The sequence below is a fragment of the Malaclemys terrapin genome, chromosome 2 (genome assembly GCF_027887155.1).
Source record: "Malaclemys terrapin pileata isolate rMalTer1 chromosome 2, rMalTer1.hap1, whole genome shotgun sequence".
NCBI classification, from domain to species: Eukaryota; Metazoa; Chordata; order Testudines; family Emydidae; genus Malaclemys; species Malaclemys terrapin.
Genome location: NC_071506.1, coordinates 113,637,285 through 113,660,453, shown reverse-complemented (window position 1 = coordinate 113,660,453; position 23,169 = coordinate 113,637,285). Strand labels below are relative to the sequence as shown.

Below are 23,169 nucleotides of genomic sequence, written 5' to 3'. Positions count from 1 at the left end.
CTCGGGGAGGGGTGGGGAGAGGGAGGAGAGAAGAAGGTTGAATTTTAAGGTTAGGATTTCAGCTCCCTGTAAACCTACATTGGCCATCTCAGCAGAGGTCAACCACTGTGTTCCACTAAAACATAAAACAGTGTGATGAATATGAAATAATTTGTCTTCCTCAAGACTTAACTACAGTCCAGAAATCTTTAGATGAGTTTACTTGCCAAAGACTATGGAGCAATTTTATTATTATTATTCAAATCTATGTGTTAATAGAACCACATTTCACAGCAATTAATTTTCAGTATTTACTTGGTACTGATGGGCTAACATTTTAGTTCTATATATATTGTGTAGTGTATATATATCATTAAACACAAATAAAAACCTAGAGGGTCAACATAAATAAAATAAAACTTTATTTTTTTTTAATAAAATTATGTTTTGGTTAAAGAAAAGATAGCGTGTCATTTCTTTACTAGTACAGACAATTTTTTATCCAAAAGAATACATTGTGTTTTATTGTGTCATTTGTCTGAATACAGACTCAGTGGAATATCTAAATGATACCCTGCTCTGAACTCCAAGTTGAAAGTAAGTTTTTATTATACTTGAGGGAAACAATGGGTTCAGCTGCTTATTGCAAAGAGCAATTGTCAAGGGAGAGTTAAACTCAATTACTGTAACCATACTGAATAAAAAATACTGCCAAGAACAAAAATACGCCTGGGTAAAGACAGCCACTGAATAAAAAAATCGACATAAAGCGTATCAAATATTTATTTATCTGGGCAACAAAGGACTATGATACATTGACAGGCATGGAAACTACTGCCAGCACAACTCAATACAATACAACTATAACTGCTTCCAATATGGCCAGTGGAAATACAGGATACCAGGTGGTCCCAAATATTTGAAGTTCTTTGGGGGAAAAAAAAAAGGGCAAAGAAAAGAAAAACTAAACCTTGATCTAAAAGACAATATTAATTTATTGCTCTGATGATACTTTCAGGAGGACAGTGGGTGAAAATGAACTTTTTTTTTCCACAACACGTAATAGTTGTAAAACCACTAACGTTTAAAAATCTTGCCTGGATCCAACATCACTTTATTTTTTTTCTTTTTCAATGAGAAACTAAATGTAATACTAATTATATATAAAAATTCAATTTTCTTTTGTTTGTTCAGTTGCTTCATTGTCGCCTTTAACATGCTACAACAGGGTTAAAAAATGATGAATCCCAGAGAAAAACAAAACAAAACAAAAAAACTCTGATTTCTAAATAAGTACCATGAACCACATGAAGAACTAAGAAGGGAAGATTTAAAACCCACTAAACAAGAGGTAAACAAGATCACCAGATAAATAAAAAAGGCTTAAAACAGACTCACCATATTTACAGTTCCCATTAAATTACACATAAATAAATATATACATACATAAACACTGATTCCCTTATATAATAACTGTGAATCGTGTCGCAATAGAAAGTTCAAGTTGGTCGCTTTACCTTGGACAGGAAAAAGTTCTACAACTGAAGACATGACATGGAATTGCGTGTGTTTTGTGTTCAAGTTTATTCACAATACTGATAAAATGTCATCAATCCTTTTTGCCTTTTGCTTTTCTTTAGGTTTGTTTTTGTTTTTTTTTTTGTTTTTTTAATATGGCTACAATCTTAACTGAAGTTTATGCAAGGGGAGTTGGTGATTCAGTCCGATGAAGCTCATAGATTTATATTTTAGTATTATTTATTAATTTGTTTTTATTTCTTTTTATATATTTTTAGAAAAAAAAGTTCCTTTTCTTTTTGTTTGTTTTGTTTTTTTTTATTTTTTTCCTCTTTTTGTTTTTGTTTTGTTTTTTTAAAAAAAGTTCACAAACTCAGACAGAACTTTTTTCTTTGCTGGCTCCATCACCCATTTCTGTTCTCTCAGGCTCCAAACCAGGGTAAGGAAGTGTGGGGAAGTAACTAGGAGCAAATGAAGTGCTGAAGGCTGGAAGGGAGGAAGGACAGCGTAGTCCTGCAGAGTTAGAGAACAGGATGGGCAGAAGGGCATTGATTTTGTTGCTGTAGCCTGGGGTGATTGGAGATGGAGGGAGGGAGCTAGGAGGGGGATGAATGGATGGATGGATGGATGGATGCAGGAAGGGGGGGGAAATCCTCACTTTCGGTGCTTCTCCTCTTTGTCGCCGCTTTTGGTGCTGTTATCTGTGTGGTTGTTGGGGTTGTTGCTGAGGTACATTTTGTCCATGGCCTTGAGCGCCTCGGTGAGATAGTTCTGCAGGGCGGTAACGGCAGCGCACACCGCAGGGCTGCCGAATCCATGAGAGATGAGGTTGAAGTGGGTCAGGCAGCTCTGGATGCCCGGCTCAAGGATAGGGTTGGGCCGAGAGTTCCCCAGGGGAGATCGGTCCTGAGCCAGCAGGTCGGTGAACTCTTTACAGATCTGTCTGCAGCACAAATGGAGCAGTGAGAGAGAGAGAGAGAGAGAGAGAGATGAACCATTGTTGTCAGCAGCGAAGCCAGTGCAGTCTTCCTGCTAGATTACACAAGCCTTCAGATCAAGGGGACTGCTCCCCCCTGTACACACATAGCCTCTCTCTGAGTCACACACACAAACTCTGTCTCTCTCACACACACATACATATACACACACATCTCTCACTCACGCTGGCACACAGACAAGCAGGTCTCTCTTTCATCCCCTCTGCCACCTCTCCCACTCACAGATGCACACAAACATTTCTCTCTTTCACACACATATACACACACTTCTCTCTTTCACAACACACACATACTTCTTTTTTCACACACTGTTTCTCTCCCCACACACACGGAGAAATTTCTCTCTTTCCCACTCACGCACACATTTCGCTGACACACACAAACATGCACATTTCTCTCACTCACTCACACTCTCTCATGTATCCTTACCCTCTCATATAAAAACTCTCTCACAAACACACCCAAAAGGCACCAAACATTTCAAATACACACATCACAAATCACTCTCCCGCACACACATACACTAACACCACAGACATTTCAATCCTACACAGGTCATCACAATGTTTCTATGTCCCTCCTCCGATGTTGTATTTTGGCACATTGTCAATAAGCAGCTTAGACTATCTCTGCAATACGGAACAGGATATATGGTGTGTAATATTGAGAGGGAGGCTCAGGTATTTATTTGCCTTGTGGATGATCCTGTTTTTGGAATAGGAGAGATTTATTCTCTTCTCCACAAAGCTAGACAAGGGCTGTGGCAGGAGGAAAGCCAAGGTTTACTGGGTAGAGGCCAGAGAGGTGAAGTTAAGGATTTAAATTACGCTCTTAAAATTATTATTTTTATATATATATATATATATAGTTTAAATGAGACTTTCTCCACAAAGGCCAAGGTGACACTGGCTGGGATCCAGAAACTTCCTTTCATGGAGGTGGAAAGGAAGGATACAGAGCTATATGGACCTTGTGCAGAAGTTATATTTTATATTTCAGTCACTGCACAAATTGTTGAGAAAATAATACCTTATAGCAGAGATTAGAGGTGTTTTGAAACAGTTTGTATTCTAAAACCTCTGTTAATGTCTTCCAGCCATAAACTGGCTCCCATCCTCTGACTGTGCCCTCTGGCACTGTGCCCTTTAGTGACATCTCCATTGGTAATTAAGGGCTACTAAACAAGCCTTTTAATTTCCAGCAAACATATCAAAACAATCATTTTCTTTTCACACACCACCTGGAAGCCTAGTCAGCCCCACCAATGATAAACTCCACTTGCATTTTAACTGCATACAGATTGTCATTTAAAATATATTTGTAATATCCCTATATTCACTAAGTAACAGATCTGCTTAGAAAAAAAAAAGAACCATTGCAGATTTTAATGAATTGAAATCAGTTTAATGTGCCAGTTTTATTTTACTGTCAATAGGAAACCTTCCCCTAGTGCCTAAATTGATAAAGACCCAGCAAATGTTTTCCTTTAAGGAATTATTGTTTTTTCTTTAAATAAACATCCATCCAAGATTTCAGAACCTGCTTTCAAGAAAATCTGCATAAACTCACTTTAGAAAATAAAGCTGGTTATATACTTTTTGCTATAATATATACTGTGAATGCATATTCACAGTCTTACAATTTGCAAAATCATTAGCCAATTACTGCATGGCAAAAAACCAAACAAACAAAAATAAAAGCCCCCAAACCTGTTCTTTTCTTTACAACTCAGTAACACAACAGAAAGGTAAATGTCTTACTTTGTAGCTAGAAGCATGTTTTTTCTTGTGACTTGCTCGTTTGGATCGGAATGTTGTCGGTTGAGAAATTCAGCAACTGCTTTGGCAGGAAATTCTGTCTCACAGACGTACCCAAAATCTCTAGCTAGATGCACTGCTTCTCCTGAAAGGGGGGTGAGGAGAAACGCACATCGAATCAATATACACAGCACATAGGGCAAAGTAGATTAGCAAAAGCTACACAGTATTTCACTTAGACTTTCTCTTAAAATGTACTGCCTAGTGTGCAGATTACAGATATCCTCATTTTATGAATTTTCTTTTCTAGGTCAAAACAAATATATATGTCCAAGAAAAGAGTTAGAAATGAAATTGTGTGTATGTATTTGTAAGTTTAAATCTCTTGCTAAGTAGATATAGATACACAGAGTATGTATTTCATTTTTAACTATTTTCTTTGGAAATATATATTTGCCTTGACATTATATATGTTCTTTTACAATATATGAATTATTAGTATTGATCATAATTACTCCTAGAGCTCTTCTAAATAGAATGCATTAAACAGCTAAGTGTTTAAAATTTAACTTGATCGCATATAATTATCTGTTCCCCCCAAACGATTAACCATGAGAATTTTAGGGTCATTCCACTGAGTCTGTCTGTTTTGTTGATTTTCAAATCTTTGGTTTTAATTTCCTGAACCAGTTGTTTTTTACTGCAGGGCTTCCTGCCATTAGCTCCAGCTCCGGAAGAACGCATGCGCCAATTAGAGCTTCAAAGCCTCAGTCCAGTGAGCTTGTTTCCATAAAATGGAGCGGATCATAAACAATAACAGTACTCTAGAAACTGCCTCATCGCCACGGGACTCAAAGCCCAAACAATTTTTATATTATCATCCAAAAAAATTAGCCACCATTACCGGTTTATCTGAAAAATCAATCCATAGTTCTTATTTTTTAAAATAATTCCTTAAAGCCCTCGTATGTGGAGACCACATAGAACAATAGATGACTGTAAAATACTCTCCATCTTCATTAACATCACAAATAATATTAGCATCCACCAAACCTAGACTTTTTGCAAGTTCTCCCATTGTTTATTTTTCTTACACTAGAGTGCTGATGCAATTGTAAAGCCATTTTAGATCAGAAAGACTTACACAGCAGTAAAAATATAATGGACTTAATAACCAAAGTGATAATATTGTATTAAAAATCAAGTCTGGCAATTTTATATGTTTTTACTTCATCTCTTTTGATACAAAGCAAAAAAGAATAAAGCTATAAAATCCCCCCTACACAACCAAACTTAAGCTAACTTAAGCATCCTTAAAAGCACTTTACAAACAATCAAAATCAGTGTAAAGGGATGTCAAAAACAAAACTGGAGAGGAGGAAAGATATTTTAGACTGACCCAGATTTATTTTTTGTAAGCAGCTTTGACAAAGTAACCATTTTTAACCAAATGATTGCACCTCTTTCAGCTTTCTACATCAGAAATATTAAAGCACATGACGTCTGAAGGCTTAAAGAAGTTGCACCTTTTCATCTAAGAGTAAAACAGTGAAGCATAGTATAATAAAACAAGCATATGTTCTGAAAATGAGAACCAAAAGAAAAAAGAAATGTGGGTAGGGGAAGAGTACAACTTTGAGGCTTTCAGGACACTGTTAAATCATGACAAAGGTCAAGGATTCCCAAATTAATTCAGGAAGCAATGGTCTCGCATTTCTCAAATGCAGATGTCAGAATAACTTAAATGATTTACTGTTATGTTGTTTATGGGGGGAGAAGACTTAACTTTGAGTAGCTGCAGTTCTTGAAATTTAAAATTGCTTAGTCCTCAGTGGTAGACAGAGGATGGAATGAGGGGACTGAATCCCTTAGCTGAATCTTGTATCTTTCACTCACATAAGTAATACTTATGGGCCTGATCCTGCAGTCCTTATTCAGAGAGGAAATTCCTGTAGGCCCAATGCTAAGTATGCAAGAGATATTTCAGAACATTTCAGGTTAACATAAAAGACACAGTTACAGAATTAACATTTTCCTCAAGCATGAAGACTAGACAAAATAACCTCCTTCAAACAAGGAACACAGGCCTGAAAAAAATTGGGGATTTATCCTATTAGGCAAAATGAACCCTTTCCAATCTTTGAGTCACTTACCCTCCACTAGTGATGTGAGCAGGGTGACATTAGCAGCTTTACGTCTCCCGGCTGGCAGGTTTAATCCTATTTTGTCCAGTTTTTCTCTCAAAGATCTCCCTCCATTTTTAGACTTCGCCCTGTTTCACACATAAAAACCACTTAGAACATGACTAATCTGCACCAGGTCATATTTCAGTTCCTTTAAAAACCTCCCAAAATGTATTAGAAAATAATGTTGATGATGAAGGGACATTTAGGAAAGTTTTATGCCGGGAAAAGCTAAGAATGAAAAACAGGCAATTAAAGCAAAGCTGAATACAAAATTAACTGAAAAGGATATATTTTGTTTGTGGTTATTTTTGAAATTTGAGTGGTTTTAAAATGTTTTCTAACCTACCAAATCAAACCATATACTAGCACAGGGGTACTACAAGATCTGTTTGGCCAAAGCTATAATCATTTTAGAGCTCTTGACACATTACTACCCCTAATGGGAACTTTGCTAAAGTAGATTTATTTGCAATATCTAATGCATTATTTAGCAGACTAATCTAAAAGGTCAAAAACTTATGTTACCATTAGAGAACTTCACTGTATTCAGCAAATAGATTAAGTTCTAAATACCTATCTATTATTTTCAACAGAGACAGGTTAAGATAAATTGTTTAAATGAAGTTTCCTATTAATTAATTCTGGATTTTATTCCCTACCCAAGTGATCTTTAATTGTATGGATTCGATTATAACCCCTAGGTAACTAAGAAAGAAATCACCAATGAATGGTTGTATCGTTTGACTATAGAACCCAAACTTTTAAAAAAATTACTATAACAAATTTCTCATGGGGTGGGGGAAAGACTGGGGGAGAGGAGGGTATCTCCTGCATCCTTTGTGTTTTACAACACACACAAAAACGATTACCGCTCAGGATCCAAGCATCACTTTAAAACAAAATATTCCCCTTTGCAGCATCCTACCATAGCAAGTAGCAGCCTTATATAGAAATGGTTTGGTTGTGGTGACATCATTATGTGGTGTTGCATTTCTTTGCAAGAGGCCTTGTGTTTCATTAGTGCAGTTGTAGATTGGACTGTGTTGCTATGGTTGCAGTGACCTCATGTGATGATGCTGATGAGAGGTGGCCTCTCCTTGTGGTGTTGCAGTTGTTGCCAGTGGCCTGGTGTGCGATGGGATGCTGACTTGGATGCAGAGTGGCTGGTGGCGTTGCACTAATTGCAGTGGCGTGTTGTGGCATGCTGTATGGGACTGCCGGCAAGTGCTGGGGGGGGGGGGGACCTCGGCTGCAGCCATGCTGGGATGTTGCAAGGGCCCTGGCGCTGTTGCACGCGCGCTGTGATGGCTCTTGCTGGGTCATGGGTTCGGAGCAGCCTAGCTCCGGGGGCTGGCTGCGGAGAGCGCGCGTTACAGCGAGCACCGGCCTGCCAGGCCATGCGGGGGGGGGGTCTCCTCTCCCCTCCCCTCCCCTCCTGGCCCCGCCCCTTCGGCTCCCTCCTCCCCTCACCTCCGGAGCACCCCGCCCAGCAGGGACGCGTTGAGGCACTCGGGCGGGGAGAGGCGTCTCTGCACTTCCGCCACCGTGACCTTGTACTTGGAGGTGGAGCTGAGCAGGGAGAGGCGGCCCGGCACGGAGCAGAAGACCTCGTTGGGGTTCACCACCCCGCCGAAGAGCGCGTCCTTGTTGATGGGGATGGCGGAGACGACGTTGCTGTTAGACTTGGAGAGGGACACGGGGCCTGCAGCGGACAAGGGGGGAGGGGGGCGGAAGAGCGGCGTTAGGGCCCCGCAGCGCAGCGGCAGCCCCCAGCCGGCCTCCGCGCCACGTGCGAGCGGGGACCGGGGCGCAGCGGGCAGAGGAGCGCAGGGTGTGAGCCCGGGGAAGGGGAGCGGGGGGCCGCGCTAGGTCCTGTGGGAGCGGGAGGGGGGTCCAGGGATGAGGCAGCGCCGGGATGGAGAGTGGGGAGGGGTAAGCGGGGGGGAGGGTGGCGCTGTTTCGGACTCAAGCGAGCCAGCGAGGAGCTGCTGTCAGTGCAGGCTCAGCGGGAAGAGGGAGCGCTGCTGCTGGGGCTCCCTTCTCTTATGGAGAAGAGTCCAGGTTACTAAAGCAGCTCTGAAGCTGCCTCTCCCCCTCGGTGGGCTGGGCGGCGACCCACTGATCAGTGCACAGTACCGGGGGGGAGGAGGGGGGGGAGCTGCTTTCGCCAAACCCAATTCCCAAGGTCTCCGTTTGCCCTTAAATGCAGATAATAATGAATAAATGGACTCGCACAAAGATTTTAGGACTAGTCAATTGTATGTTTGGTATCTGGAAGCCCACCTCCCGTCCCCCCCCCCCCCCTTCATTAAAAATACCATTTATACAATCTAGAGCCAGTCTAATAATCAAGGTGCACATTCGCTTTTTCCTGAAATAAGCTAGGCCTTAGAAGCAAGTTGGTATGAGCCAGCCACACAAGCAAGTATCTGTTTTTAATAGGAAGGCTCCTGTAAAAGTGGTGTCACATAAAGGGGAATATTTTAAAACTGGGGAGAGGGCAATTCACAGGAGGTTTCAAAAAGCAGCCAGCTGCCTATGAATATAGTACAAAATGCTAGGCTGATATATGTATTTCGGTACTCATAACTGCAAAAGAGAGGGAGAACGTCTGCCTTAACTTGTGCTACCCTGTTTTCAATTTGTAACACAAAAAAATAATATATTTTGATGCGCCTGTGCAGTGTTCACCAATAAAAGAAACACTGAAGAGCAAATTACAGCACCTTTCCATGTGAATGAATACATCTGCCCAGAAACCTTGGGTGTTTAACTACATATCTACCGAAAATAAAAATCATCCCATATTCCCCACCCCCACGCAGCCAGGTTCAGGCCATTGTTGGAATAAATTCAGGGCCACCAAAAAGCGTACTGAGCCCTTGCATTAGCCAGCATTACTAAGCAAAACTGAAACAGGTCCAGATTATTTTGTATGGAATTTAGGTTGCATTCAAGTTCCACACGGGTACATTCTAAATGTTTACTCTCTTTTTCTTTTGTCATGTGTGCTGCTTTCCCCCCTACATCTTTACTTTAGTGGGGATAGTCCAAACCTATGGGGGGGCTCTAGGTTTTGGATAGATCACTTGTGACATTAATAGCTCTGGGGAGGCTAATAGAGACAATAGGAGTTAAACGAACTCTTGAGATTACTAATAAAAGAGCCAATTATCATGTCGACTTGGAAAGAGCATCTCTTAAGATTTATCCTTTGCACATCTAATTTGACATGACAAAGGCTTCACATACAGAAAAATGAAACTTTAAACTAGCTTACTGTATACTGATTAGAATAAGAAAGGAGAACCGCTTTATATAGTATCATCCTCTGGTGGTGCATAGAATACCCAAATATTATTACCTTGCCAACAAAATACAAGCATGCTATTACTCAGAGCGAATAATACCTAAGCATTCAACCCAGTAAGTTTTACTCTAACAACAGCTCAGTAAACAGAATCCAAATGCAAACCAATGACTTTCCACCTTTTCATCAAGAACCAAAAACTACCTTGAACAATATTTTCATAATCCTTAGGGTCATTTGAAGGAAGATAGGAAACCAGATTTTAATGAAAGCACGAAATAGCTTTTACACAATTAGGAACCATTTTCACAACCACTCCTAAAGACCCACGTGTAAACAACCTTCAAGTGATCAGATTAAAGAACCTAACACCTTTTCTACAAAGCCATCTACCATTTTTACTCATCATCCTCATTTAAAAAAAAATATGGAAAACATTTCTTACCATTTCAGAACCCCCACATTCTCAGCATCGATAAATAATGCCACTCAGTTGGATTAATTGGTCTAATTACAAAAGTGAAATGCATTATAATGAACTAAAACACTGGATCTGAGATAATATTGCAACATTTTCTTGAAAACTGCAAACGCTACTACTAAATGAAGGCTGCTTTCAACACTGATGATCTATTTTATTTTCCATTCACAACCCTTTAGTAAATTATATTTGTAAGAGAGAGAAAAAAAAAAGGGGGGGGGGGGAGCTTAGCAAGTTCTCCCTTCAGTAGTACCCAGCTTGTGAGGACATGCTTGGAATGCTAAAGGAAGTGGCTTACCTTTCTTAATTACAGTTTGATCTGGGATGTTAATACCCGGGTCTTCTACATGCTGCAACAAAAGAAATACACAGGGATGTAAATTATAATCATAACAAAGGGAAACGAATGTCAGGAAGGTTGTATGTGTGTTATCAATTATTTTTTTCTCTTCCCTACAATTTATATGTGAACATCTGATCTCCGTTTATTGGGATTTTGGCATTTCTAAACTAAAGAAAGCTTTGATTTCTTCCCCTCTTTTCTCTCCTTCGAAATAAAAACACCGGGAGTTGCCACAAAGTGCAATGGTGACCCTGCAATCCAAGTCACCGTTTAGTTTTGTACCTCAACTCTTTTAAAAAAAAAATCCCTATTATAACAACAATCAAGTACGCGAAGTCTTGCTCCTGTGCCTACTGCAGCGAGGGCAGAGGAAAACACAATGGAAGCTAGCGGGAGAAATACCCTGGGGGGGGGGGCGGCACTGGAAATCATTTGGAAATATTTTAAGGGAGGGGGTGCGAGAAAGAGGCAAAGCATTTGCACACTTTCACTGTGGAAAACAGGCGGGCGGGGGAGGGGAGATCATTGCTTGAAACGAAGATCAGAAAAGTGCTATGAAAACAGAATAAAGAGCCGATTGCTTTACTATTGTCCACTAGCAGGTTTTGTTGTTTCTTTTACAGATGGATTTTATGTGCCGGAGTCAAAACGTGATTAGAAAGTAAAATGAAATCATGTTTTCTAATTCAAAAACTGACAGGCAATATAATGTCTGGCTGTGTTTACAAATTAACACCAGTGTTGCTGAGATAGAAGATTTCGCAATCGTTACAAAACACAGGCATTACCATTTAAAAAACTATTACTTCCTTCTCTAGTCTTTGTCCAACAATAATACTGATTCTAACATTTTCCATTCTGTCTTGGATTTATGCTCCTGTTAATTGTGCCTGATCTCAATGATTCCGGGTGGATGGTACTAAGTTGCTTTATTACAGGTTTTATTATACTCAATGCTCTCATTTGTAACTTGCCTAAAGTGCTTCTGGATTTAAGTATAATTAAATTGAGAAATGTTCAGAAATGACTACTGCTGCAGTTCTTGTGTTTTAACTATATGGGGAAATATGATCCCTTTATGCATGCACCCTAAACCCATAAAGTAAATGTAGTGTGGCATAATACTTTTATTTGTGTTATTTCTACACATATTCCATACAGCGAGGACTATTAAATTTAAAATCCCACAGAGATATTTATGATTAAATAATTTGCACCATCTACTGGATTTTCTTAAATATTTAGCAGTGATTTTTATTAAAGGTTAACTGTTGCAGCAACGGGAAAATTCAGAATGACCTTTTTCCTGACCCAAATTCCTTTAAAATTTATTCAGTTTTGGTTTTGCCTAACTGAATAATACTCTCAGAAGATACATTCTCTTATTTATTTTATTTTGTTTTATTTGTTCATGCATCCTGCTGTTTCAGTTTTACAGGGGAAAAATGACTGGACTAGTTTAAGGTTTTACACCAGATGGCATTTGGCTTTCACGAAATATAGCAGTGATAAGAATTCATAGGTGCTTGAAAGATTAATAAAAAGATATGCACTTAAAATATCTGTAAAAAGAGGTCTCCAAGACTGTCCACTTTAACAAAGTACAATTGCAGGAACGGAGGATTCAGAGAAATATTTTAGGTCATGCTTCTACAGTAACTATGACCCGGCAGTCAACAAATTAGTTTCTTCTAAATATTGCCTTCATGACGTTTTATTTCAAGTTAAAAGAATCGATCTGTTTTCAACGGATCCAAATTGCTTACTAAATCCTCCACTTTGGGAAATATATGCGTTTATTGCAAAACTGCTAAACATAAGCAGCAATTTTCTGTGGTTAATTTAGCCAGAAGAGAGCTGTAATAAATTCACTATTTCCCCAGGTATAATTTACAAAAGGTTTCAAAATGACCAAAAAATAGGTAAGTCCATCTGAACATTATCCTTGCAACATGAAACTGTACTCATTAAACTGTCAGCGGATATATTGTTGTAATATTTGATCCTGTAATTTGGGATGGCATTTTAGCAAAAATCACATCCAGATACCAAAATTCCCCTCCTCCTTCCCCTATAACTGAAGCGGCTTTAGCCTCTTAGCGCGAGCTCCATGAACTTTAATAAATTTATTGGCAAGTTCTGTCTTTTTTTTTTTCAGGGAGAAAACCAGAAATATGAACTTTGATCACAAACAAATTCTTTAAATCACATTGCACTAGAGTACTTCCAAATGAACAATAGCCATCTTGCACTGTAAATAGCCAATGTGCTAATGTCATGCTTAATTAGAAATCATTTTAAACTGTATTTATTGATAACAGAATTAGACCAAAAATAATGTATTATCCAATAGTCTATAAACATTTGATTTAATAGAGGGTGTAGGAGGTCTGGATAGAATTTGATAACCTATTGCTAATGATTTATGAGGTCATCCCTTAGCACTCCAGCTAAAAGAATAAGGCAGCATTTTAATATACCTCCTCTCTGATTTGTCACATAATTCCTTTAGAGTAGAGAATCTGGATGTATCCTCTTACAACTTTAGACGTCATTGTACCATATGCCAATTCCGTAATCACCAAGAACTGATTTTTCTTCTTAGGCCACTTTCTTCCACTTTTTTTTTTTTTTTTTTTTTTATCTTTGGCTGGGAGGGCATTTAATGAGCTCTTGCATTTCAGGCTAATGTTTTTTTCCCCAAGGCACCGAGCAATCCCAAATGCAAGGCCCAATGGCGGGATTAAATATTCTTCCTATGGTAACAGCTTATTGTCTTTGAAAATGAAAGATATTGTTAATGATGACAGTAATTTGATTTATTTATATTTTAGTGGACACTGTTAAGGCAGAGGAGGTGTGGGTATAGCTGCAGGAACCTATTGTTCTAGGTGGGGGCCTTGGCATTTTTGGTTTTGCTGTTGTTTAGGTTGAATTCTTTCCGTGTGACAAAAGCCTTTCCACTCTTTACATACTGCCTTGGGTAGGCAACTATAAATTCTGCTGAGAAAAGGCACACACTCTGTCCTGCAATTGTATTTGTGGGTGAATAACATAGACCGTATGCATCCTCCTTACCGGTACATCTTCTATAGCATGAGGTATCGAATGGATAGGAATGTCTCCTAGTCCTGAGCTGAGCCCATGGGGTCCATGCAGTAGATCCTCATGCCGCCGGTAATCCCTACGAGGGTCCAGGCCGGATAGCTGGTGGGGTAACCCCCGGTGTGTGTGTAAGAGCCCGGCTTCCTGGCTTTGTCTCTGTCCTGGCCATCCTGGATGCTGGGGTTGAGGCTGGGCATGGAGGGGATTCAGGCTATAGGGGTCATTAACGTGGGAATAAGGATCTTGAGACTGGGGGTAAATAGGCTGATAAGGAGGAGGGAAATATGGGGGCTGAAAGTCAGCGTTGGGGGTGTGGGAGAGTGGAGGGGCGCTGGTGTAGGGAGATTGACCTACAGACCCCAACTGGGGTAACCGGGCTGTCCCATTGCTGGTGCCATCGTGACGATCCTGAGGGGGAATGAGAGAAGAGAAGAAAGGAAAAGATAAAATCAAACTGTTTACAGTAAAATTGGCTTGTAAATTTCACCCATCCAACGATCAGGCAAGATTTGCAATTCATTTGCTGCCCAGCGGAGAAAAGCAGACCTGGAGATTTTCCTGTCTGTGTCTTTTCTCTTTACATTGTGGCAACAAAACTAGAAAGAAATCTTTAAAAAAGCAACCCATCCCAGTGGAAATGCAGTAGGTATTTACAATAGCTATGCCCAGAATTCATATTCTTACATTGGAACATGAAACATTTTTAAAAGATTTTTTTTTAATGGGCATTGTTCTTAAAAAAAAAAATCAACCTCACCACTACCAAAATGTATTTTGCTGGCTTTAAACAGAACTAAAACAATATTATTGTTTAGATTATCTTTATGTATCTAAGAAAAACACAGAAAATCAAAGAGCACTGCCATTTTATTACAATTAAACATAAAAGTGTGTCTAAAATGCTTGAAATAAAGCAATCATTTAAATTACAAGTTTCACAAATGTTTAAACACGATATTACGATATGCCTTTTCACCCCCCATTCAATAGATATGCGCTGCTTTCTAGAGATTTATGCTACAGGATACAAATTAAATGAAAAATATTTAATTGAGGTGGAAAGCAAATCGAAGGAGATAAAATACTGCATAAATAATGAAAAGGCAGGACATCTTAAGACACACAGCTGGATAAATATAAACAAAAATAAAATGAATGCGCATTATTTTGTCCGTTTATAATTGGAACTGGGGAGGAGGGTTACTAAATAAAAGCCCATAGGTATGTCTAGGATAAATTAATAGCCCCCAAAGAGGGGAGGAGAGATAAGAGAGCTATCATTACATGATATAGATTGTATAGCACATGAGGTTATTATCTCGAAAAAGGAGAAAAGAAGAAATACTGAATATAGCCCAATTACAAGTGGGAAAGTGAAGAAATAAAGGCGGATATGGTATAAATAAGCCTTTTGTAGTTCACTTGAGGCAGTCAGGGGAAAAAAGCTAAAAGATTGACTCGGAGGGGGGGTGGGGGCAGAAATGTCCTCGTAGGAAATCCAAAAGTGTAAAATCCAAAGTGGCAACATCATCATCGACAAACAACAATAAGGCAAAAACAAAACAAAACCCCCTAAGATATAATGCTGAAGCAACTCACCATAGCTGAAAAACTGTGTACTAACATCTGCGAAGAGTCTGGGATACCAAGTCAGGGTGAAAAATCAGAGAAAAGTGCCCCAATGTGCACCCACACACACACACTCGCACACACACACACACAAAAAGAGAAGTGGTAGAAGCCCAGCTCTACACTATGACTACAAGACCACAACGCCAAGGCTTCTCATGCATCGAGGAAGCTCTACTATAATCCATCAGAACTTGAACAAATTCCTGATGCCCTTCATTTGATGTTGAACAGGCGATCTCTATCCTGTCGTGATATTAGAATTCAAAGTTTTTTGTGTGTGTTTGTTTCTTAATCCTTTTTTTCCTCCTCCCTCTCTCTCTCTCTCTCTTTTCTCCTTCTTTGACTTAGCTGCTGCTCCACTTGAGCTCCTAATAACAGAGCTCTGCTGCCTTCCTTGAGACTCCTAATAGCAGATATTCATGACTATTAATATTACACGAATACTTAATAAGGAAAGAATGGCTGGAAATCGAGCGTGAAGCGAGGAAGCAACTCAAGGCAGAGTCTGTTCTAAATGACGTCCATTGAATGAAGAATCAGTGTATCTAATCAGGGATGGGGGAGAGAGCGAGCGAGAGAGAGACAAAAAGGGAGAGAGAGAGAGAGGGGACATGCTGCTGCGTCTGACGAATCACAGGAAAGGGGCAACATTTTAAAAGGTTGCAGGGCATGCAAAAGTGAAAGAGAAAGAGATGCAGGGAGAGGGAGAGGGAGAGGGTGGGAAACAGGGAGTGAGACGGGGGGAGGAAAGAGGATAGTGGGTAAGGGAGGAGAGGGAGGAGAGAAAGCGAGAGGGGGAATGGGAAAGAGAGGGAGGAAGAGACAGGGGGTGGAAGAGGGAACCCCCAAGTCGGCATTAAAGAGCGGGGCACACCTCGGGCTGCTGCTGCGAGTATCCTGCTGCCTCAAATGCCAGCGACAGCAGCTGCTGGGCTCCTGCTTCTCTCTTGGTGCCCGAGCCGCTCTCGGGCCCTTTGCTGCAGTCTCCGCCGCCTCCGCCTTTCAGCTGGTGCTGATCCGCTGGGCCAAGCTGCTCTCCCGCCGCCGCCGCCTGCTGCGCCTCGCCGAGCCGCACCTCCATGGTTCGACGGCTCCAACTCAGCCCGCCCCAGCCAGCCGCGAGAGCCCGAGCGAGAGCCGCGGAGAGTGCAGGACCGGGGCCCCGGGCTGCAGGGCCGCCTCCTCCGCCTACCCCTCTACCTTTGATCCCCTCTTTGCCGTTCAGACCCGCTTGATCCTAGCGAGGAATCAGGCAGGCGAGAGGCGCCGGGGCTCAGCCCCAGCCGCGTCCTTCCAAGGAGTCCCGGAAGCGAGCTGGGAAACTTTGTCTCTCCCCCTTCTCCTCCCAGCCCCGCTCTGGTGCCGGCTGGAGCCGGGCGAGGGGAGCCGGGGAGCCCCAAAGTGCATCCGATGAGCTTTCCCTCCCGCTGGGAGGATCGGGGACAGGGGGTGTTGCGGTCGGGGGGAAAGGGGACGGAAAGGGAGGCGACTCCCGGCGCTGACAAGCTGGGGCTCCCAGCCCCGGCACAACCCGTCGGACTGGCTGTGCAACTCCCAAACAACAACTCCCTAAAAGATGACATGCCTGCTCCACTTTCCCGATCGGCTGCCGCTGCTGCTGGCTGACTGCGGGGTTATCATAACAACAGGCACTTTGCCTCCTTGCATGTTCCTACAAAACTGTGCACACACCTAACCAAATAAAGCTTTAATCCCGCGCTGAAACGTACATCACCATGTCTCCGCGGCACGCTGCCATTGAAAAAGTTGCTGCCTGTTTCTCTGTCACCTGGTGAGCTGATGCTATCGCCTCTTGTCACACACAATGCGGCTGTGACATCTCAGGAGAACGTGTGTCACACATGTATTGTTATGATTATTGTTGTTGTTGTTGTTATTTTGAAAATATCCTATTCACTATCCCAGGGTCGAATACCAGTCTGTTCAGAGCGAGTACGAAAATCTTAATTACTGCCCTGCAAGGACACCTAAAACTCCTGTTTCCAAGCCAGAAAAAGACACCAGACTGAACTGCTATTTCCTCGCGAAGAAATCACCGAAACTAATACACCAGGGCTTGTAGATCCGCACCTGGATTTAGCACCTCCGTGCAAAGTCACAATAGCACAAGGCAACAAAGGATAGTTACAACCAAATCCACACCCACACACGCACAGTTACACACCGATCCAGGGTGAAGAGGAATTGCTTTTCTCCTAAACCAGTAGAGAAATATTTTGGGAGTCGGGAAACCCTGATACATCATTCATATAAAGCTAGCTTCTGATTCCCAGTGAAGACAAGCTAGGACTGCACTCAATCTATTCAATTTATCATTTGTAGACAGAATCACCCCCAAATATCAGCCCCACACTAAAACATATTTATTTTAGTAATCTTCGGGTCTAGTGATTCGCCGGTTCCTTTCTATTTATATCCTTACAAAAAGAAGTCAGCGGGTTCTGAGGGAAATGAAAGACCCAAGATATGTACCTTGAAAGACCAGATTCGGGTTTCGACGTGTATATTCTTACAGAGAGTACAACGAAAATATTTTTTAAAAAGCAGCAGCACCCTTTATTAGTCTGTTTAGATGCACTGCCTACAGCAACGTTTGCGAAACGTTTAAAAATAGCATTTGTCGATTTCATTCTGTCCATTTGTTCTGAATATTTTTGTATATATCACTATACCCCCCCCCTTCTCTCTCCACAGACATGTATATTTAGTCGCTCAAAGTAAAAAAAATAATTAGGCGGATTTTATTTTAAAAGTTGTTAAAATAATAGAATCAAAAGCTAGACAATTAATTAGGAGGCTGGGTGTACGTTCAAAAAGGTTTGATTTTAGTTCATCCACTGACTCTTGATCATTGTACAACTCAGTTTTACTAACTAGCCCTTACACCCAAAATATCATTTTAAGCATCAGTCTTTGGTAAATATTGGGATCACTCTGGCATCTCTCGTGTAAAAATAATTATTTCCTCTTTTTCTCTTTGCCTTTTCATTCATCCATTCATCCCTCCATATTGATGGATGGAATCATTATAGGGACTACATACATGATCTAGCTACAGATGCTATTATATTCTCCAGTCTGCTTTTTTCTCATATACTTCTGACAAAAGCGATTTTCCAACAGCCCCAAAGTTCCTGGTTAAAGGCTCCCTAGCCCAATGCCATTGTTTCCAACTGTAAGGCTGCAAAGAAGACTGGCGAAGAAGCAGAAGTTTCCTAAACGAAATTCACGGATCGATGGATGCTGCACGGTCCCATTCACAGCTGCTGGGCCAGTTGATTGCCCCCAGCCCAGGGAAGCGCTTACCTCACATTCCTCATATTTGATATTATCCGTCAGTTTCCAAAGCATTTTCATGGATTGGCGCGAGAGCGGATTTGTTTCTCCCTGTCTTTCACTAAAGTGGAGCCTCTCTGGTATGCAGAGTGTGGCTGGTGGAGTGTTTGGAGAGCTCCTGTGAGCGCTCTGAGATCTCCCTCTAATGGTAGAAACTTTTCCCTTTTCCAGCTCTTTACCAACAGCCTAATCGCCTCATTAGCATAGCAACAATAGTCCAATTGCTCTCCAGCACAACAACCTGCAACAATGGACACAGGTATAAAGACGCACAAACAAAAGGCTTTATCCAAACAGCCCAGCTCTTTTGGAGGGGGAGAAAAGCCGAACCTAGATTTGGGCATGTGTAAATTGCACTCCCTCTCCCCCCTCCCGCCCCTCCCTCGTCCCAGTTGTTGTTGCTGCTTTTGCATGTTGGCTTCCGGCGTGGAGAAAAGTACAAGAGCGAAATCAAAGAAGCAACCACTACTCGATTTTCATACTGGGGGGTGTGTGTTATTGATTAGCCTGAGCAAACCCCTCCCCCCTCACATATAGACTTTACTGTTTTAAATAAACCAAAGTCAAAGCTCGGAGGAAAAAAAATCAGCATTTTAGTCTAACGAAGTTATTCCACTAACATGGTGGCTTTTGTTTTCCTCCGTCTCTCTCTCTCTCTCCTTTTTTTTTTTTTTTTTTTGGTCTTTGTAAGGCTTTTTCTTTTCTACACTGTTTTGTTCTGCTCGGGCGATGTTTTCTATTGCATAACTACAGTTCTTTAAAAAAATAAAAAAATAAAACCGACGATCTTATTATACAAAGTATGATACAAACACATTTGCAGCCAGAAACTCTTTTGCAAGCTATTTGGCATAAGGACGAAACAAACTTTGTTGTTTCTTAGGTGCGGAGTTTATTAGCTTAACAGTATCCAGCAAAATGACCAGAGAAAACTAACTCTGCTCAATCCCCCCCGCCCCATGATGGGACAAGATTTCCATCATTAATGAAACCACTGACGAGTTCTTTATTATTCTGTAATGTTACGAATGCTGAGTCACTCTCTGTTGTGGCGCACCGGGCTGCCCATGCCTCTCCAGGTTCAGACAGGCACCTTCCACCCATGTGTTTCTTTGATCTGTTCGGCAAATCCGGAACGCCACGACCTTACTTACCCACAGCGTTAATTCTAATCGGGTTCTTGGGCAGTACCTTGCATTGCCTTTGAAAACCCCGAAAGTCTTTTTAACCAAATCGACCTCTAAACGTCCCCGTGACACTTTCAACCCAACCATTGACTGTATCTGGACATCTAGTGGAGCAGTTTCAGGGTCTCGGCCCCTCCGCCAGGCACTTTGGTATGCGCTCTTTAAGAGGCTGAGGGTTGGGAGCCATTTCCAACACTTCGCTAGAGAATTATGGCAGCCTTGTGTTTTTGAACCAGTTGGGGGTTATTTGATGCTGATGAAGGGCGTGTTTTTTTTTTGTTTGTTTGTTTGTTTGTTTGTGGGGTTTTTCGTTTTTTGTTTTTGGTGAAGGCAGGGCAATGTAAGGCCCGATTTCTAAATAGACACGCTCATTTCTTTTGTTGCACTCCAGCTGGCTGGCTCTACAGGTCTGAGCAATCTTCCACACAGCAAGTTCTCACCTTCAAGGAGGGATTTACCCAGCTGGAGGATAAACGTGCTTCCCTGAATCTCCAGGCGAAACCCCGGGCCACGGATGTCTCTGGGAGATGAAGCGTCCGCTTCACGGCCAACCCAGAGCAATGTCATACCTACATACCTACACCTTTTGCGTGAGCAATGAAGGCTCCAGACATTTGGGGTTGTTTGTTTCTGCCCCCCCCTCCCGAAATTTCGTGGGCGTATCTCGTCTCTCTCCAATTCTTTCCCCCTCGATGTTCTTTTGAACTCCCCTTTTGTCTTCAAGTGCCATGAGAGTAAACTGTTGTTTTACTCCTATTAAGGTTCACATGGAGCTGGCAGATGAGTCTCTATAGTTCTTGCAAAAAGAGGGGACTCCTGAAAGGACCCATCTTGTGTCAGAGCCATGCTCTGGAGTCTGTCGGGCCAGGTTTGTATAAACGTCATTACCATGACAGCTCAGGTAATTGAATGTGAATGTGTACGCTGAGGATCCAACCATCAGAGCACAGCTTCGCTCCCAGACGATAACGGGCGTGGAAGATCACTCTAAAGGCAGATCAATAGGCGAGCTTCATTACCATTTTTGGTGGGGTTGCAACAGTCGAGGCCTGTTGTGCTTAATTAGGTGATCTGGAGAAACCGGACAATGCAGGCAGCCTGAAATATTCCCCGACCGATTGGCAGAGCAGTTCCCAGCCTGCAAGGCCACATTTACAGCTACAACTTTTCAAAGTTCGGTATCAGATGAAACAGGGCCGAGGTTTCTTATTGCCTCTGGATTTGCTTTCAAGGGCAGGTTTCGAAATCATAATGTCAGGTGTGCTAGAACCCGGAGCATTTCAAGAGACTCCAGCCCACTGTAATGACAGTAGATCTACCAGCTCTACCTTTATGTAAGCACGTGAGTGGGTCTCTTAAAACGCTGTTTGCAATATTCCATTACACTAATTTCTGACCACTGATCTGAATTAAGTGTATAGTTACAAAAATGATCACCACTACATTGCTTGAATAACAGTAGGGTATTCCCCCCTCCCCCGCCTCTGTAGCTTAAGAACTATTGTCTTGCCCTCACTTGCTAATTCCTTTATACATTTTGCTAAATGAAGGACGTGGATTTATGCACGTTAACACATTACTTATGCAAATCTTAAATTAAGTTCATTTAGGTGGCCAAATGTCTGAATGTAAGGAAAAAACAGTAAGAGATTTAAAGCAAGATAAACCAAAAATGCTATTGTATTAGAGTTCACTTAATTAAAAAAATCCTTCTCTTTTGATCACTTGTACCAGACCCGGAAGGTAAAAATGCAATAACCTACCGTGTACAAAGTACACTCTATTTCTTTCAAAACAACCTGCTACTGCTATAATAAATAAATAAATAAATCAGTGAGTGCGATTTAAATATCTTGTTAAAAAAGTTAAGAAAAGGAAATATTCATATTGTCTCCTATATCATAATACGGTTACCCAGAAAAGAGCTGTTTTCTGTAATATAAGAGCGCCATGTTTTAATATTATATTTCATTTTAGTAAAGAACTCTAAGCCGGACAGTAGCTATGATATTAAAAGGCAATAATGATTTGCAAGAGGCTGTGGAAGTCTGCTATGATGCCACCTGTGTGAGTTTCCCTCTGTCTTACCTATTTTTTAAAAATCATCTAATTGAACTATTTCTTCTAATCATCCAAGGGCCCTGACTAAAAGAGAAGAGTCGTTTGATGAAGACACATGGTTTGAAAAGAAATTAAACTCGTTATCCAAATAATATTGTCTGCATCCTAGTGACACGCTGCTGCCCGTCCTATCAGACTGTAGCGACCGCACATACCCTGTGATTTTTAAAAACTGTTACAAGTGATCATTCCCACGTCCCCCAAACCTGTTTCATAAAGTCTGCAGAGCAGCCACCACTTTAGCTAAGTTATATATAGAGATCCCACAAATGAAACGCTAAGTATGATCATTAATTACCCTTTAAGTATGCCTGGAAACATCAAGGACTCCCGAAAGAGTTACTTGCAGAAATTGGATAACTTACAGGTACACATGTCCATTCGACAAACCTGGGGGGCAAATTCAGTCACTTTAGGGAGCTGAGATCATGAAATCACTAGAGCCAAGGGCTTTTAAACGCCAATTACTTCCCTTGCATGATTCCCATGTACCTGGGAATTTCCTTGGACAAGTCACTGGCTCGCGGAGATTTCCCACCTGTTGAATTGGCACCCAGGGCCTCCCGGTGAAAGAACCCATTCATCACCGATCAACAAATAACTGGACCTGGGGTGTTTTTCTCCTCTATGGCACGGCTCCTAAGCTCCCCCAGGGGCTGATAGTCTCACCTTTCTGGGCTAGATCTCTATTTCAATAACCATCCCCACCCCGGCCCACAAGAAAAGGGAGATTGCATTACCTGCCAGTCTCCCATTTTTGCAAGAATTGACATTCTGGCCGCGGGCTCCTTAACACAAAGTCCCTGCTGGTCATGGACTGAGTGATCCGTCCGCTGCTTCCCCGTGATCTCTTTAGGCAAATCCTCCTTTTACCTGCAACAGGACTCTCTCACCTGGTCATAAAGAGCTGGGTGCTACCTGCCCGCGCCTGCGCACTGGCCTAGGAATTCACTCCGCCAGCTCATTTCAAAAGCTCCCAACCTGTCCGGGTAAATGATGGATTTACAGCAGCCAGGGCAATCTTATCCGCTCCCAGCTTCTTTTTTTTAATTTTTTTCCCCGCAAGAGCCTTCGCGATCTCCAGGGGTCAGCAATCCCCCAGGAAGCAGGGACTTTGGTGGGAGTTCCTTCTGCTGTTCGCTGGCGGAGCGTCGGGGTTGCATTTGATGGAAGGGGGGGATGCACCGGATTCCCT

At 41.7% G+C, this 23,169-nt stretch overlaps 1 protein-coding gene across 4 annotated transcripts; it reads right to left on the bottom strand.

Moving 5' to 3' along the window:
• Positions 1 to 384: 384 nt before the first annotated feature.
• Positions 385 to 22,797, bottom strand: TFAP2A (transcription factor AP-2 alpha). 4 transcript variants are annotated; one of them, XM_054019606.1, is made up of 7 exons: positions 22,715 to 22,797; positions 13,651 to 14,085; positions 10,528 to 10,579; positions 7,909 to 8,140; positions 6,406 to 6,524; positions 4,256 to 4,397; positions 385 to 2,440 (listed from the first exon to the last, which is right to left on the bottom strand). In XM_054019606.1, the coding sequence occupies exons 1-7, from the start codon at positions 22,745 to 22,747 to the stop codon at positions 2,152 to 2,154; spliced, it is 1,302 nt and encodes a 433-aa protein (XP_053875581.1). In that variant the 5' UTR covers positions 22,748 to 22,797; the 3' UTR covers positions 385 to 2,151. The 4 variants fall into 4 exon arrangements, with proteins under 4 accessions (XP_053875581.1, XP_053875579.1, XP_053875578.1 ...); XM_054019604.1 differs by lacking the exon at positions 22,715 to 22,797 and adding an exon at positions 18,637 to 18,926; XM_054019603.1 differs by lacking the exon at positions 22,715 to 22,797 and adding an exon at positions 16,184 to 16,824.
• Positions 22,798 to 23,169: the final 372 nt, after the last annotated feature.